General features: G+C 38.3%; 1 protein-coding gene across 2 annotated transcripts in view; it reads left to right on the forward strand.

The window, feature by feature from the left end:
* EPB41L4A (erythrocyte membrane protein band 4.1 like 4A) overlaps positions 1-18,236 on the forward strand; it is a 123,197-nt gene that overhangs the window by 49,350 nt on the left and 55,611 nt on the right. For both annotated transcript variants that reach the window (XM_026052839.1, XM_026052840.1), the window contains exons 3-7: positions 5,747-5,798; positions 6,919-6,997; positions 10,670-10,767; positions 11,918-12,038; positions 17,563-17,650. In XM_026052839.1, coding sequence (XP_025908624.1) covers positions 5,747-5,798; positions 6,919-6,997; positions 10,670-10,767; positions 11,918-12,038; positions 17,563-17,650 — 438 coding nt within the window. The remainder of the gene's footprint in view (positions 1-5,746; positions 5,799-6,918; positions 6,998-10,669; positions 10,768-11,917; positions 12,039-17,562; positions 17,651-18,236) is intronic.

An 18,236-nucleotide genomic window follows, 5' to 3' on the forward strand; every position in this document is an offset into this window, starting at 1 on the left:
CTACCCTTTGAGTGCTTTGTTTAACAAACTACGCAGTGCTCTCTTGACACAGCATAGTACTTTTTTGGGGTAAAGTTAGTTTAAACGAAAAACAGTGTTACCTGGAACTGTACCATGCTGTGCCTTGCCATCAGCCCTTCCTTAAGCCCTCTGCACAGCTGCACAGACTGCTGGCACTTCCATCCCACGAAGCCCAGAGCAGATGCTGTTCTTCCAATGTGGACGGTCAGCTGGGTCCTGACTGACCAGGGCTTTTTGTCTTCTGCCTCACCTGTCAGCAAAGTGGTACACAGTGCTCAGTACAGTGCTTCCAGGCAAGACCTAGTTGCCTGAATTTGTTCTGCAGAAGCTGAAAACAGCTTAGGAAAGTCCCTCCTGCCTTTTTCTTTGTCACTGCTTTAGTGATGGGGAGGGCAGAGCCTCCCTCAGCTTCAGTGGAGGAGGGACCAAATGCAAGGTAAGTCAGTGTCAGGAGGTTCACACAGTCCCCTGCTGATCTCGCTTCTGGTTCCTACCTTCCTACCGCTCCACTAACTGCTGCTACTGCTCCTGTGTTGCCAGTGGGCCTCAGGAGAGCTGTGCAAATTATTATTTTGGCAGGATGCCACTGTCTTCTTGTGGCATACAAAAGAGAGAGTAGAAACGGGAATTATAACAGACTGTATCTCCTGAAAAGCTGAGCAGAATTTGATGAGACAAGGGGCACTTTTATACCCTAGAGGCATTGCTTTGCTTAAATCACAAAAGCGTGCTGGAAAAATCATGCTTTTAGAGCTTCTCTTAAATAAAAGACTTTGGGATTATTGCGGAAAGCCAGATCAGCAAAAGCATTTTGAAGATACTTTGATAGTAATTGGTTTTTCACTTGTAGAAATCTGGCTCTGTTTTACAGTCTTAGGCATTTCTGTATTGTGCTGCAGGTTGTGATGCATACATCCACCTTTACTGCTCCGCTATAATGCTAGCCTGAGATGTTGAATTCACAGTGGACAGCATAGTGATAAGAGCTCAGGAGCGCGAACGCAGCAGATAGCAGTATCACCTTGTAAATTCAGCAGTTTGTCTAAGCCGGTTTTCCTTGCCTCAGTTAGTCCAGGTGCGGTGCCGTGCTGACATGTCCGTGCTGCTCCAAGATGGGGAGCTAACGTGAGCTTGTTCCTGTGTGCAGATTGGTTTGCAATGGTTCTTGATTTGGGTGTTTCCCTCTCTGTTGTGTGGAACTTCTGTTCTGAGCATATGGGTGTGATAGAACAGCGTGTTCAAGGTAGCCCTTGGCACTGCGTTTTACAGCGGCATAGCCCAGGGAAAGTGAGGAGGGAAGAGGAGAGGGGCAGGTATTGGCTTCTTGTGAAGGGAGCTGTCTGCTGTGAGGTGCCCTGCTGCAATCAGGTCAGTGCTGGCAAAGGGAAGCGTGGGCTCCTGTACATAAAGTGTGTTTCTTGATGCACCCTACATTGTTAATAAACATATTGCAGCATGTTCAGTTTGACAGGTTATTACACCAAATCGGTAGATGACAGAAAAGGAGACGATCGAATGAATGGCATACAACTTAACTGAAGAAAAAAAAAGGGCATTTTTTAAAAGGTATTTTTGCAGCAGCAACTTTCAGAGTTATCAACAAAGTTACCTGGGTCTTCAGCTTAGAAGATTTAGAGAGTTTGCATTTAACATTTGTAAAAAAGCAGAAGTAATAATTTTTATAGCTACTGTTAGCTGAAATTATGGAAAACTCTTAATAATTTCAGATTATATTTGAATAATTCTCGATAATATCTCAAGTGTTATGATTTCTGTTGGAAAAATGAACAAAAATTGGCATGTGTGAGGTGACAGGTACAACTTTGTAAGAATCTGATTGAGATACCCTGGCTTTTAGTTCAAAATTGATAGGTTTACCTCCACCAGACACTTCATGACTGATACCATAGCAAACATTTCAACCTAGTTAATATTTTGTTTCAATTAGGTTCATGGAATTTGACCTAGATTTGACCCTATACAGATTCAAAGAATGAAGTTGATAGACAGTATCTGCCCTCATTTAAAGGGCTGATTATAAAATAATGCATAGCCCTTTCACAGCTTTGTCTGTTTAGTATCTTCGTACTGGAGGCACATTTGTAAAAGCAAGACATTAGGTATGACAGTAGAGCCCGCCTATTCTTAAAATGCAATACATTAGCACCTGCATTTGGCAGGGTAGATGCTTTGCAGTGGCAGTGCATTGCTTGTTAGTCAACTTGCTATCTGCACAGGAGAGATGTAGGTGGGAAATCACTGATGAGTGGCAAGTTGATTGTCAAATAGCTTAAAAATAAGAATGAAACCACATGTCTCATCCTTTGGCACCCGTAAATGCTTAGTTTGTTGTCATCCTACTGTGCAAGTGTATTGGATTAGTTGGAGAGACTGTTTTTGTGTTTTCTTCCTCTTCATTGATTTAACAGGCGAGTTAACTGTGAGTTTATCCAACGTTATTTACATGCATACGCAGACATTTGATATGTATACCATCCTCGTGCATAGGTATGCCTGTGTGGCCGAACTGCAGGGGCTCATGGCATTGCATAAGTTCTCATAGGCATTGTGCAGCACAGGCTTGAGGAATGCCTTTCCCTGCTCTGTGAAACGCCACCTATCCTTGACTTACAAATAATGTGTTAGGAAACACCTTTTCCTCCCCTCACCCCCTGCATTCTTCAGGAGAATTTTGGCAGCCTTTGCAATAATAAATTGCTGCACGGTGATTTTAAGCGTGGGTTTGTGGCACTGCCGCAGCACTAAGTTCTTAACCAGGGAGGTGACAGAACAGTCTGGATACCTGCACCCTCCCCCTTTTTCAATATCCCAGCTGCAAACCAGTCTGAGCTGAACTGTTTACCTTCACCTACACAGCACATGAATTTAGAGGGCCGTGGTACCCTCACAGGAGCGTTTTCCTACTGCCAGCTGACACTGGATTTTTCCTGTACAAGTAGAAACAATCTGTTTTACGGTGGTGAGAGGTTAGAATTCCTCAAGTCTAGGGGAAGGAAAAGAAATGCTTAGCAATAGGAATAACTAGATGTGTTCCCTTTCTTCTTTTCAAATTCTCTCTGGATCTGAATTTTGAATTTTCCTTCTGCGTTTTGTCCTTCCTCTGCCTTGGAAGTTGCACTACAAAGACTGTACAAGGAATATATTTTACGTTGTAAAGTCAAGTACTGCTTAACTAGGAAATAGGAAAATTATGACTTTTAACTTGAATGTGTTTGCATTGTTTATGTATGTGATGATACGGCATTTACTTACATGGCTGCAATCTGTTTTATCCCATCAAGGCCAATGCATTGCAGGGATGCAAAAGGCAACACAATTCAGGTTACAGAGATGACCGAAAATCTCCATTGCTTGGCTTGGCAATTCGAATGACGATACTCCAGCATCAGTTTTTGAGATATAATTAATTTGTTTCTACATCAAAAAGTAAAAAAACAAAGAGGACTATAAACACTAAGCAGTGCACATCCACTTTTGAAGCCTATTTCAGTTCAGTTACTGAAAATCATATTTGCTTTAAAGACTGATTCATTTTCTTTTACCAATTTTGTTCTGATCTTGAAAAAGCGTAGTTTTGATTTCTTGCAATATAACCCAAAGCTGTTGATAAAAGAAAACTAGCTTAGCAGGGTATTTTTCACACTGTGATGCCAGTTTTCGAAAGAGTTCTGAGATTAGAACTTGCATTTTAGTGTAAGTTTTGCCCTTTTCTTAACTGTTGACTTTGAAATTATTTTATTGACTTACTGTGCTAGCTTAGATTATTGCTGATAAGGAGTTCTAAGAGGTTGTTTGAACAAGTGTGACAAGTTTTTCTTCCCACTCTGTGTTGGGGTTCAAATGTATTCAAAACAAATACAGATGGAATATCTTTTTTCTTTAGCGAATTTGACATCTTACAATCATTCTGTATCCTTGTGAAACTGTCATATTTGACTCATGAGAACGTGAAGAGGCAAGTATAAAGTTTTCCTCATGTATGAGGTGCCATCTTAATTATTTTTTGTTTTAAAATGCAGTTCACTGAATTGACGGATGATAATTCTGGTAATCTTAGTTTATGTCAGTGCTCAACGAATATTCCTGGGTGTGAAATGCCAATGCCACTTAGCTAGACCAGAGCAAGGCATATAGCTGGTTATAGTGCACGTGGAGCTGCAGCTTATAGGAAATGGTTTTGATGTTTTGTCAGAATCGTGGGAGTTGTTAACACCCAGTTCTTCACTAAATTGTGTGATTTTTTCCTTTGAGTGTTTTCTAGACTCTATTCTCTGTGTTACTCATTAGTAGTGAAATTCTTTGCTCTGGAGATGTTCTCTGCCTAGAAGTGGAAGGTTGTTGACTGATCAGTCTAGTCTTGTTCCTTTTGGGGTTAGCTTAGAAGGCACTACGGAGCTTCTTCATTTGTTGATCTGCATAGTTCCTTGGTTAAAGTGGGGGACAATATGGGGAGTAAATTCAGGCTTCCTCAAGAATCACTTTCCAGAATCAGTGTTGTGCAGCCTTTTTCCTTCCTGTGTTTTAGGAATGCATGCCATTCTTCACTGGTCTGAAAAAAACTGCATATGACTTTTGCATGACATGCAAACTTATGCATGCAGAGGACAGAATAAAGACAAGAATGGCTTTGGCAGCAGCCCCACACTTTTTTTTTTCTGATGATGGTAGACAAGGTGACAAAAATAATCTAATGTGGTGGTTGTGAGAACAGGTTCTGCATCATGTTGGTGTTCAGTGTAGCCATTGTGAGAAGTATCCAGTATCCTGCTAATCTGGATGCAGCAGAACTGTGCTTAGTAGTAACATTCAAAATGGCTTTTATTACAAGCTTGATAGTGAAGGATCAGAGTAATATGAAAATATACAGTGGATTTTCTCTGCTCTGTTGATCAAACGAGGCAGGAGCCCTCATGGCAGCTCATGCCATGGCAGCACACCAAGTACCTCGCTCAGCTCTGGCACGTTTTCCAGCCAGCTCTTCAAGCCTGTCAGGGAAGGAGACCCTTTCTCACTGGATGCTATTTGCCCATGCGTCCTTCCTCTGTTGTTAGAAAACTTGGCTAAAACTAAAAACAGTTTTTTCTTTGCTTCTGGTTAGGCCAGTTTCTTCCTACTCAGGAGTTCAATTTCTTGTACTCAGCAGAAACAAAAGATGATCATTTTCTTACATGAGTTGTTGCTTTTGTTTTTTTGCTATGGGGCAACGGAGTCTCTTCATTCTTTTCTTATGGGTCTTGTACTGCATGCTTTATTGCTAATTCAGAGATAGCCTGCTTAAGGTAATCTCTCAGAAATAAAATAGCAAGGTTGTATAGCAGTGTACTATATAAATCCTGTATTGGGTCAACTCGTCACAAGACTAATATGTGGTATCTTCTACCAAGTGTATTTGCTTTTAGAAAGACCTGTTCCCTCAGAGAACTCAGGAGACATTACACTTATACAGACAATGTTTCTCTGATCAGAAAGGTCTCTGCTGGTGCGCGTCTATCATTAGCAGACAGAAGTGTCTCATGCAGATAGACTGTCAACCTATGTGTTAATGTAATCCTGGCAAAGACACTGTATTCTGCTGAGAAAATAAATCATCTCGCTTGTTTTATGTTTGTGAGAGAAAAAAAATATATGAATGAATACATCATTGAAATTACTCTGTGCTGATTTTCAACGTTAAGTGACTGATTTCCATAATTCTCTCTTGCAGTACTGGCTGGATCCTGCAAAGACCCTGGCTGAACATAAGGATTTGATAAACAGTATGTAACTAATTCAGACTTTGAAAGAAGCATGGGAAGATGAAGCAATTGACAAATTAATGTGTGTGTTTCTATGTATATGTATATACATACATATATATATTATATATATATTGGCTATGTAAGGCATTTGAATTCCTTTTGCAAAAGAATAACAACTCTTCAACTTACTGATTGCTACAGTTCAGAGCCAGGTCAAAATTTCATGCACACATTAAATGTACCATTATTTTCTAGGGGCATTTGTGAGATTAGTGTCCAGGGATTTCTTTGCCATTGCATTTTTAATTTAGAATAGCAAATTGTACTCTTAGCTTGTATAATTAATTTTGTGGTAGCTCTGATACCTCTACCATGCTAATCACATTTTTTTTCTGAAAGTAAGAAAATGGACTCGTATTGATAATGTATTTTCTAATATTTTTGCTGATTACTGCTAGTCTTCTGACAAGAAGACTGTTACTTGCATTGCAGTAAAGGGATTTTAATAAGATTTCTTAGCCAATAAATTGTAGACTTTAAAGGATGCAAAAGTGGAAAAGTGAATGAAATAAATACAGTTGTAAGAGTCTCGGGACTGAAACCGTGTATGTATATGTTTAAAAGATGAATTAGGAAAGCTTTTCTAAATATTTATTAAATAAACTACAGTTAACATTTCTTCATAAAATATTTGAAAATGTGGATCAGATTAATATTAAAGTGTAATTTATCATAGGAAAACACTTTTCATACAGTAGAGCATTTTTCAAAAGTTTCAGTCAAAAAAGGTATCTAAAAGTCAAAACCAGGCATTAGAAGAAATCTTGGAAAAATATCACTGTCATCTAAAGTTAAAATCTTCAAGATAAGAACTCAAATTAGAATATGGGATATGAATAAAATATCCCATAGGGATAGGAAAAAAAATGAGCAGTTAACTTCATGTTCATTATTATTATTATACTATTAGTGCTTTTTATTATCATGATCTATTTTTATGTTGCTAAGGATTTTTATGGGGCCGCGTTAGGATTTATTGGTGACTTCACATTTTATAAAGTTCATGGTAGGTGTTTTATAATCAAGAAGTATTGATAGTTATTATCTTTTGCTGTGATACCCTTTCTTTTCTCCTCAGCTGGACCGCCATACACTCTTTACTTTGGCATTAAATTCTATGCAGAAGATCCATGTAAACTTAAAGAAGAAATAACCAGGTGCAGTATTTTGATATAAGTACAGCTTGTTGGTTTTAAGGCATTAAGGTCAGGTGCATACCGCTGTGATACGACTGGATTCCTTCTGCTGGAGCATCTGTGTGCAGGAAGAGAATTGTAGATATTTCAGAGATTGATATAATCCCTGCTTGGGAAAATGAGGTTGAAAAAGTACTTTCTAGTGAATAATAATAAAAAAAAGTATGCAATTCGATCTAGTTCTCTCTCTGCCATCTCTCACTCTGTGCTCTCTTGTTCTCACTCTGTCAGTGCTCCCCTGCTCTCTCTCCCCTCGCTCTCTCCCCCACCTTCTCTCTCACCGCACTCTCTCCCCCTGCTCTCTTTCTCTGTCCTCTCCCTACTCTCTCTCTCTCCCCCCTGCTCTCTCACTCTCCTCCCTCGTTCTCTCTCCCTCTCTCTCTCCCTCTTGTTCTCTCTCTCCTGTCACTCTCTCTCTCTCTCTCTCTCTCCCCCCGCTCTCTCTCTTCCGCTGCTCGCTCTCTCCCTCCTCTCCCCCCTCATTCTCTCTCTCCTGCTGCTCTCTCTCCCTCTCTTCCGTCTCTCTGTCCCCCACTCTTTCTCTCTGCCGCCCTGCTCTCTCTCCCTGCTCTCTCCCCCCACTCTCTCCCTGTTCTCAAGCTCTTGCTCTCTCTGCACGTGCTCTCTCTCTCCCCACACTCTCTCCCTCTTGTTCTCCAGCTCTGTCCCTCTCTCACTCTCTCCCATCTCTCAGCTCTCTCCCTCCCTCTCTCCCCTCTCTCCTTCACTTGATCTCTCCCTTTTCTCGCTCTGTTACTCTCTCCCTCCTCCCATGCTCTCTCCACGCACGCTCTCTCCACACGTGCTCTCTCCATCCACTCTCATTTTTCCCCACCTGTCTTTATGCATATGCTGCAGTAACAGAGTTATAAATACAAGGGATTTTTTTTCTTTATTGGTCATACCTTAAATTCCAAGACTGTCTTTCAAGAGGACTTTTTTTTTGTACTTGTAAAAATATGTGAAGGAAATTGAGTAGTTATGTACTGTGGATTCTTTTAAATAAGTTTGGCCTCTCAAAAAAAAAGGATACATGCATGTGTGCATACTCACATACAGACACTTGAATGAATTCTCACACAAGTTTCTCTGATTGCTTTATTTATCAAAGATCTTAGACAATTTTATAGTCAAAGGGAACTTTGAAAAATGTGATATGTAGATGAATAAAATTTGCACAGACTTGCATTAATAAATGCTAAAATATATCTTTTGATGTCCAAGTTTGTGCTCAAGAGGACTATGACACATGAGAATTCATTTGAATGCATGCACGGATTTTAATTTTCCTTAATGAAAGGTGACAGTTATTACAGGGTAAGCAGAATGTTTTTCATGTAGCACAATGAGAATTTTTTTCCCATAAGTGCACTGTGGTAAGAAAAGTCTCAGTATAACAAGATTGGTGTTGACCTGGTAAAAACAAATAAAATTAAAACCCTGCAATTAAAAAGCATAAGCTGGATGCAATACGTTTCTGCCCAGAAAGTAGGATATATTTCTGCTGTACTTTTTCAAAATTACTTTCATCCCTGCTCATGGGGTGAAAAAGCTGGCCCAGGGAAGAGAACTTGAGCAAAATAACTTGTTGTAATTACTGCTTGGGAGGCAGGTTGGATTTATGTCTGTGGAATGACCAGGATGAATTTTCAAAAACTGAATTTTGTTTCCTTGTAATAAAGTTAGTCTGTTATTTGCACTGCTAATTGGGTATGTAAATCTGGCTGAGAAGCTTTTTTTGCATAAATAGTAAGCCTCTGTTTTTGTATGCACACACTATTTCCTTATCCAGAAGTCGCACCCTAAAAGGTACAGAGGCACATACGAAACAAATAACTACACTCTTCAAAAACACATTGAAGAAAAGCCAAAAGCCATCAAACCTTATAGGTATTTATTCCTGCAAGCTCTTTAACCTTGGAAGGAAGAAATATATTTTCAGGAAAAAAATAAAATAATAAAACCACAATAATTAGACCTAGGAGGGATGACAGTTACTCTTTTTCTTTATGATAATTTTCATCAGGAAGTATGTGATTCCAGTGGTGTGCTAACTGTGTTTATTTGCAGCATATGTTATTTTAATGTGTATGTGAGTGCAGTCTGTAGGTATTAAATGTTAATGATCTGTGGCATTATATGATTACTATTTGCAAATAATGAAAACCAGTCAAATTTGTTAATGCTTCATACCAAAATTAAATTCCGTTTTTCTAGACAAAAGCTAACACTGAGGTGCTTTGTATTAACATTTACTGGAAGTGTTTGCTAAAACTGCACTATTGTGTATGCATGACAAACCTGACAGTGAGCAAGGGGAGAATACTTTAGCTGCAAGTTTGAACAAAAGAGCCCGCACTGCAAGGAGCTTCGTGGCTTCCGTGGGAATTGAGAATGTTCATCGCTTTGTAGAAGTCGCCCAAGTACTTAACAGCTATTGCTTCCCACTGCTTTTTGCAAGGAGTTGAATCTTTTTTGCAAAATTGATCAGTTTTATTCTGGGGATGGATACTGAAAATATACAGATGTGGATACCTGCTCCATGGAAAGGACATTGATAACGATAACGCTTTTCCTAAAGCTTTGGACTGTAGAGCTGCAAAAGTGCTTTAAGAAACCACAAATGTGTATCAACCACATATTTCACGTTTTTCATCTGCTACATTTCATCTGTTGTAGGAGAAAAAAGCAATGAGAATAAATAGGGAGAGGTGAAAAATTAAACTATTCTTCTGTCTGATGACTTATTTTCCTGCCTCTGTTTTTCCATTTATTTTATGCATATTGTTTCATTTTAAGTTCAGCATTGCAGAGATAGAGGGAGATGTGGCAAATGCAGATGCTTGCGCTCCGCAGGCATCTGATGTGTGAGCAGTCGTCTGATATGTATTGCATATGTACATGGGATGTTGAAGAAACTGTATATAAGGAAATTTGGTTTGTACTTGTTGTAATGCTGGAAGCTGAGAGATCCTCATCAGTAAAAAATATGCTTAAAAACTTCGAATTTGCATTGAATTCTCAGTCCTGCTGCTGGTTTTTAAAAAAATGGGGCTTTACTTTGAGGCAAAAATATGTAGTTCATAAAGTGGATGTTGGAGCAGGTGACAAGTCAAAAATTGCATTTTATCTCTGTTATCTCTGTTCCAAGAGTGCAGGTGCTCTGGAGGAAGACAGATAGAGTTAGTTGCTGGTAATATACCTGCCCCTTCCTTCTTGGGAGGATGGGCTCAGTGAAATCTGCTTCCTGCTCTTGACCATTGATTCAAGGGACTAATCAAGTTAAGCCTTGGTTTTTTGATAATTTTTTTTTTTTTTTTTAAAAGCTCTCTTCACTGTTTCTTCACTGGTCTGTGAAAGTCTTTTGACTTCAGGCTGAAATTAATTAATTTTGTTTGCTCTGTGTTAGCAGATAGGAAAACTGCAAAGTTCTTCCCTATCCATTTTATGCCACTAACTTTATCTCAGTTTTTACTTGAAGCTTAGGAGGGAAAAAGTAATTCCGAAGGGAATACAGTTTTTCATTGTTACTTAATTATGTTTCATGGTATGTTTTTAGTTAAGTGAGAGATGATGAAAGGTTGCTTGGTGCATCAGACTCAATGCTAAAGCTTTGTTTCCTCTGTGTTTTAGGTATCAGTTTTTCTTGCAAGTCAAGCAAGATGTTTTACAAGGCCGCTTGCCTTGTACAATCAACACAGCAGCACAGCTGGGAGCATATGTGATTCAGTGTAAGTTCATCAGCAGACAACTTCTTTTAATCTTGTATTATGTTTTTTTTTAAGTGTTGACTGAACACTTAATTAACACTTAATTTCAGAATTAATTGTCTGTTTTATTTCAGTGTTTGTTTCAGAATAGAACAAAACAGATCAGATTGATTAGAACCAGGAAGCTGTAAATAACTACCCATTCAGAAGAGAGGATGTAGAAGTAATAAATATAATAATGTAGAAATACTACAGAAATGAGAAAAAAAAAATAGCAAAACTTCTGATGAGTCTGATGAACACAGTTTTCCTTGCCAGGAATACCTTATTTTGTACTTGCATGTAAAATATGTCAGCAACCTTTTCTATAGTTTCCCTGTGGTGTATTTTTTCCTTATAAGGCAATTTACAGAGTTGATTAGTCATTGGCAGCCTCTAGCCAGCATGTTCTGTCAGATAAAAGAATCGTTCAAAATTTACATTATGTCAATATGAATGTGTCTCTGCTTGAAGAGATGTTTTGACCTGAAGAATTTTAATTCTTCCTGTCATTTATCTGCATGCATTTATCAGTAGTTAGCTTTTCAGAAGCTGAAGTTATATCCTAAATATATAGCTGAAGCTGTAGCTGAAGTTATATCCTAAAGTTAGTGATGAAAGTCAAGGTGAATTAGAAAGGAGCTGCCTGTCTACCAGTTACTCCTTTTAAACTGCACTTCAAACTCTGCATTCAAACACAATAGGTAACCTCGGTATTAGGTAATAGTTAATTGCTACTAGTAGTTAATTACATAATAATAAAATTGTGTGACAAATCATGGTGAGAACTGATGGACAAAATTAGATCCAGTGCTGTAAAAGCAAGACCTTGGTCAAAATTTCTAGCTATTTAAGAGCTCTGGCTTTTAAATTTCTCTTTAAACATTTTTAAAGACTTTTGTGGAAGGCAGTGTATGGTCAGCTTTCTGTATTAACAGTATCCTGTTTATTTCCTTTTCAACAGAAGAGTAGGTTTGTTTTTTTCTTGTGTGACTGACTGCATGGTGAAATAAAAGTCATTTGGATAAAGACCAATTGACACAAATAGATGGATTAAATAATATATATACTTTATGATTAAAATAAGGCACTGAAAACTGTGAACTTTTTTTTTCTCTTCTTCTCTGTGTAGCTGAGCTGGGAGACTATGACCCATATAAGCATACTGCAGGTTATGTGTCGGAGTACCGTTTTGTTCCAGACCAGAAGGAAGAATTGGAAGATGCCATAGAACGGATACACAAAACTCTGATGTAAGAATTAAGTAATATTGGGAACTTTTCATTTAAAATCAGATTCAGAAATGTTTGACAAGTGCAAACAGTCTTTACTGTGTTGCCAGCTGAAGGCTTGCAGACTTGAGGAGGTGCAGAGCATGCAATGATGTTCCTCAACACAGTACAACAGAAAAAAATAGTGTATTTGAAGGTGTTCTTTTCAGAACTGAATAGCAAAATAAAAGAAAATACAATGCCTGTCAGATCCAGGTAGCAATTTTTTGAACTAGCAGTTTTATTAGTGGTTCTACCTTTCCTTATTTTGTTGTAGTGAAAAGAAGGAAATCTAAATCTTCTGAATTGTTTGAGTTCAGTTCATTGTTGCAACACAGATCTCCTCTGTAATTTTAGACAAATTGCTTATTGTGACAATGCCTCTGTCTGTTCTCTGTAAAATGGAGATAATATTTCTTTTGCTTATCCTGTTCTGTGTATTGTGATATTTGTTACTGTAAAATCACTTCCAATATAGTAATGTAAATAACTATACCACTAAGTAAATAGCACTTAGTACAATGAAGTGTCTCTTTCTTGCCAAACCTTTAGTTGGAGTAAGGAAGGGATGCTTGTAGCAACCTGTAAAAGTCTTTGTGAGAGCAACTCACATTGCAGGAGATATCAAGAAATCAGTTTGTATGACCATAGTTTAGGCGATAGCCTCAGTTGCAACACCTTTATGAGTTAAAGACACAGTTTGGTTGTACAAACATAAAGTCTTTTCACAGTATTAACTTAAATGTTTTACATAAAACATTAGCAGCAAGCACTTTTAGTGTATGCTGCAATAGGAAGGAACATACGATTTAAAAGTAAAAAAGTACCTAGAAATAAAGTCAGGCAGCATTGAAGAAGTCAGGGTATTTAGAAGTGCTGGCTTTGAACAAAAATTCTAAAACTTTGCATGAACATAAAAGCAGTGGGAGAACTAAATAATTGGTGGCATCAGAAGAGTTTTGATTTAAACTGAACCAGGAAATACAGAAGCTTGCTGGCTTCGAAAATATACCCGAAGACATTTCTCTAGCATGAGAAGAAGCTGAGTAGGCATAAAAATAACACAGGCCTGAAGTGATTCTAGGAGTAGACTATGAACCTTACTGCAGACAGCACAAAAGGGGTCTGAAGAGATCAGAAACATGTATGTCAGCAGACTTCAGAGGTTCATGCAGCCTCAACGTGGTCTTGAAGAAGCTGGAAAAGACAGATTCATTTTGATAATAGGGACTTGCAGAGCTTTGGTTCTCCATCTTCCAGGCATTGGAATGATAATCACCGTGAATACAAAAGAGCTGCATCTTTGTATAGTGACGAGGTACCATCTTGGTCATGATGGACCATCTCCGCTTGATGATGGACCCGGTGTTACCGCTTTGGGATTCTGTGTCACATTGCAATTTGTGCACGTGACATCTTGGCTTGATTACCGGTCAAAGCACTGGGATGCAAAACTACGGTAAGAATGGACAGGACTGGGGACCATCGACTGGGGACGTAAGTGGCTGAGCAAAGAAAAGTAGGACTTGTAGTCTGTGGCCCCGTTTTTCTCAGTGCTTGAATAAGAAACAACAGGAGCAGCAAAGAGGAAAATAATCAACAACCTTGCATGGAATTTGGAGCAAAGAGCATAATGGAGTTTTGAGGAGGTGGCATCAGAAAGGGGGAGAGCACCTCTTTCTGTCCCATTTATTCTTCTTTTTTGTATATGAAGTCTCAGTAGTTTCAAAGAACTCTGTTTTAGAATGAAGCTCACTTGCTACGTGAGTTGCAGAGGCAGATTGAGCACTCACAGTGAAGGTCCGAAAAGAAAGATCTGTCTTCCCTGCTTGCAGTTACGAGTCTTAGGCTGCAGTGCCTTCAAAACTGCTACCGTAAATTTGGTATTAAAAGTAAAATGTATGAAAGACATGCATACTAGATAGATAAAGCCAAAATAAACATTTACTTTCTTACTTCCAGCTTCATAAGCTGAAGTAAGTGTAAAAGAAGCATGTTCTAACAAATCCAAGTTAGGTGCAATTGTGATATAACCATTATGTTATTAAGATCAGAGCATGTTCTTCATATCTTTTGTCAAAGTCATGTAGAGATAATCAGAACTAACCGTCTTGTATTTAGATCTAGGTTTCTTCTTTCTCCAGCTGTAATAAAGCCACAATCTGGATAAAGGCTAAGTAGTTTCTTGCCTGTAGTTCTCTATGTTCATGTCGCATGTATCTTGTTTAATGAGAGTAGGTATTAACTCAAAGCTGTTAACTTGGAACCAAGTTCTGTTTTGATTGGAATGCCTGCCAGTTGCCGCTTTGCTTTGAGCTTTCTCTTTTAGGGAAGAGAATCTGTTGTTAAATAATTATTTCTGTATGGTTACTTGGCTCCTCTGTTGTAACTGATGCACTACAGAGAATATTGCTGCAAATCTTTTAGGGTTTTTTTTTGTTGTTGTTCTTGTTCTAGATATAGAAAACTGTGGCACGGGGAGTTTGAGTCAACATCACAGAGACTGGGTTTAAGAAATGAAACTTGGGATTTATTCCAGATCAGCAATACTAAACAACCTTCACTCCTTTCCCTTTGGTTTCTTTAGTCTTTTGTGTAATAAGTCAGACTGTGATTCATTTAGCTTAAAGCGTTTGTAAACTTAAAAATGAAATTCAGAGGCAGTGGGAGCAGCAATTGTGAAGGGAGTTGATAGCAGTCTTAACCATAGTGGTTTTAGATGCTTACTGAGCCAGACCTCTGATGCTGTGCTCCTCCTTTCCTTGCAATTAGATGACAGAGACTTAAGAGGCAGTGGAAAACCGAGTGATACCAACGTGCACACTCAGTGCTAGTTCAGCCTGTCTGTCAGCATCAACACTGCCTGCATACGTTCTGTACACATGTGAGACCTCTCTCGGGATAGGATTTTTCAACCTGGCGTGATTAAAGATACATCCCCATTTTTTCTCACCAACTTGCAGAAATTTTGTGAATAGGTGTGTGGAGCTCAGCAATCAGATTTTACACAGCACGGTGTATATTCCTGGATTTGTTTGGGATAAAGTTCTGAAGCAAGTTTCAGATTTGTGTGAAAGTGGGTTTCTCCAGCCTGGTACAGTTGGTCAAATGTAAACCAGCATGGCAGTGCTGAGGTCGAATAACAATGTATGTGATTATGTTGCCATACACATCTTCAGCAACCATCAGTAGCTTCAGTTCTTGCATTTTAAGACGCAGAAACTCGGCGTGGCTGCAGGAGGGTTATGATCCTTCAGTGCAAGTGGCAGAGCGAATATTGCCCTCTTCTGTTGTTGCCCCAGTTGGCAGCAGATTGGGAGTAACTGGTACATAGCAAGTCCCCTGTTGGATGTTTTAAATCAAAATTGCATGTTATCAGTGGGACATAGGGAAGCTAAAATACCCATAATGGCTTTAACAGTAGCTCTCAGATGCTCTTACTTTGTCCAGCTAAAGCAGAGGTGCATATTTATTGCCAACAGATTTGGGGTGTATTGGCAATATGCACAATGCTGAGGGGAGTTTGTTTTTGTGTATATGGGAAAAAACCAACCAAACAAAAAGAACTTCTTATCCTTTGATGTTAGAAGCAGTTCTTGGCCTTGCGTACTCTACTCCTTTGCGTATTGTCTTCATCGTCTATATTTGGGGCAACATTACTCTTTCCTTACATCCTTACACGCAGACTAATTATTCACTATTTTTGCAAATATCTTTTATGTATTAGGTATAATTTAAAAAGTATTAAGATACATACTCAGTTCACATCTGGATCTTTTAGTACTTTCAGAAATTAATGGGACTGGTGGAGTAAGTACACACTTTTTTTATGTTATCAGAAAGGAAATAGTAGCCGTGATATTTAAATTGCTGTTGGACTCCACTGATAATTCATTGGTGAGATAATTCGTGTTGCTCAGTACTGATTTTTCAGCCTGCTGTGAACTCAGAGACAGTGCTGTTTACTGTTGAACATTTTACTGTTATCTGTGAGAGCTACAAATATGATTTAAAAAAACAAGCTGTGGAGTGAATTTTTATAGCAGCAGTGGAGGAAAGTACTGATGTACAAGAAAGTACAGATTTGATGACCATGACATCGTCAATACCCAGCATTATGCATAATGTGAATCAGAAATAAACTGATCTCCTGGGAGCTCTAGGTCTTGAGGAAAGGACTTCAGATCTTCTGCTTCTCCCAAGTGCCTCAGAAATAATGGGAAACACCTGAAACTGTGTCAGCATCATTCTGTGGATAAGCCAGGGTGAAGCAGCTGGTATCTCAAAAATAGTGAAGCTATTTAAAATACTTACATTACTGCATTCAGGATAGCACTTTTTTCTTTCTTTTTTTTTTTTTTCTTTTTTTTTCTTTCTTAACTTTCTTTCTTTTTTTCTTTAAATAGGAAGATACCTGCTAGGCTAAAGAAAATAGAGAGTCTTGAGAAAATGTATGTATTGCAGGATTTTTCAGATTGTGGATCAAGATCTTCAGCTCTACCTCACGCTTTGAATGTGAATGGTAGCAGATGCATTGAAATGTTTTCCCATGGTAATAATTACAGAGTGAAGAAGGGGATGCATTTCTTAGAGTTGGTGGCTTATGTCATCACGAATGGTGCTGGGCTTTCTCTACATACTAGCAGCATTCATAGCAACTTTCAAAATGCGTGAGGTTCAGTTATTTGCAGTGGATGGTCTTGCTGTTCTATCAGTGACAATAATGAAGAGAAGAACAAATGAAATTCTGAGAAATTGTTGAACACCATGAATCTATTTAGTTTTTGAAAATATTTCCTTCTTCAGTGATGTCACATATGTTCCTAAAAGCTCCTTTTTTCTCCTTTTCTTTTCCCCTATTATTTCTTCCCACCATGAAGCTCATAGTAGTTATTAACTGATGCATTGGTATTTGCAGACAGAAAGGCAAGTTGGGTGTGTGAAACTGCTAATCTCTAGCAATGGACTCTAGACTTTGTTTTTACAGTAGCAGGCTTGGGTATAACCAGCTGGTCTGACTTCCTGTAGGTAAGATTTTATGAAGAAGAGAATATTTCATCTAAAGTCATGAACCTTGACTACAGAAATTCATACTAGCCTCAGTACTTCCATGGAAAAACATTCCCCCAATCACTCACTCATTAATAATACTGTAGTTGCTTGAGGGGAGGAAAAAAAAAAAAGATTAGTATGTATATGCAAGCCTAAAAGTGAAATATCTGAAGCATGTTTGAGGAAGCAAGGCATCAGTGTGGTAACCACACTAGTTAATATACGTTTTATGTATGATAGAATCTTGCAGCAAAGGATTTTATAGTAAAAGCTTGTGCCCTCTGTAAATTCATACTCAAAGCCAGAAGACATACAGTGCTCGAAAGATAATGACACTCTACAAAAATGGTAGGAAGGGTTGCATATTTGTCTAGCAAATACTTTTTTAATGAAAAAAGGAGTATTTTAATGTTAACTGTAAATATCAAGTCCTTACTTAGCATGTTGTTTACAGGGGTCAAGTTCCTGCTGAGGCTGAATCAAATTACTTGGGGGTGGCCAAATCCCTGGAAATGTATGGAGTGGATCTCCATCCTGTTTATGTAAGTATTGTATATAATTACATATTTTAAATTTGAAAGCAATTCAGAAAATCTCCTGGAGGGAGGTGTATTTATACTGTCTAGTCTTCAGGTAGTAGCTGAAAAGAAAAAAAAAATGTACTCAAAAAGTCTTAAGAAACACATATTTACAGAGTGAATGGATTATGTCATTCACACATAAAGAAGCCGGATGGTTTGCAGATTGTGATTGCATTACGCCTGTGAAAGATAATCAATTGTATTGAAAAAAAAAAGCAATGCTGATAAAGTGGTAGGCATTAGTGTGTCAGAAAATACAAAAAGAAGTGATTGTTCTTGTGTTTGTCAAAAGAATTTGTACATCGTTTGTTTTGCAAAGAACACAGTGAATGAAAGATGAAAAAAATTGCAGAATTATTGCAGAAGGCGACCAAAACCAAAGGAGAATGCCTGCTGTGTTTTGATATTCGTGAAGGGTTTGCTAAAGAGCCAGAGCATGTTTACAGATTTTTCCTCTGATTTTATATATATATACACGTATATATATAATGTAAGTTTTCTATATTGCCTCAACAGATCCCCTTACCTGTTTTGTAAAACAACATGT

Source organism: Nothoprocta perdicaria, unplaced genomic scaffold (assembly GCF_003342845.1).
Source record: "Nothoprocta perdicaria isolate Ctin4 unplaced genomic scaffold, notPer1 scaffold_92, whole genome shotgun sequence".
Classification (NCBI taxonomy): domain Eukaryota; kingdom Metazoa; phylum Chordata; class Aves; order Tinamiformes; family Tinamidae; genus Nothoprocta; species Nothoprocta perdicaria.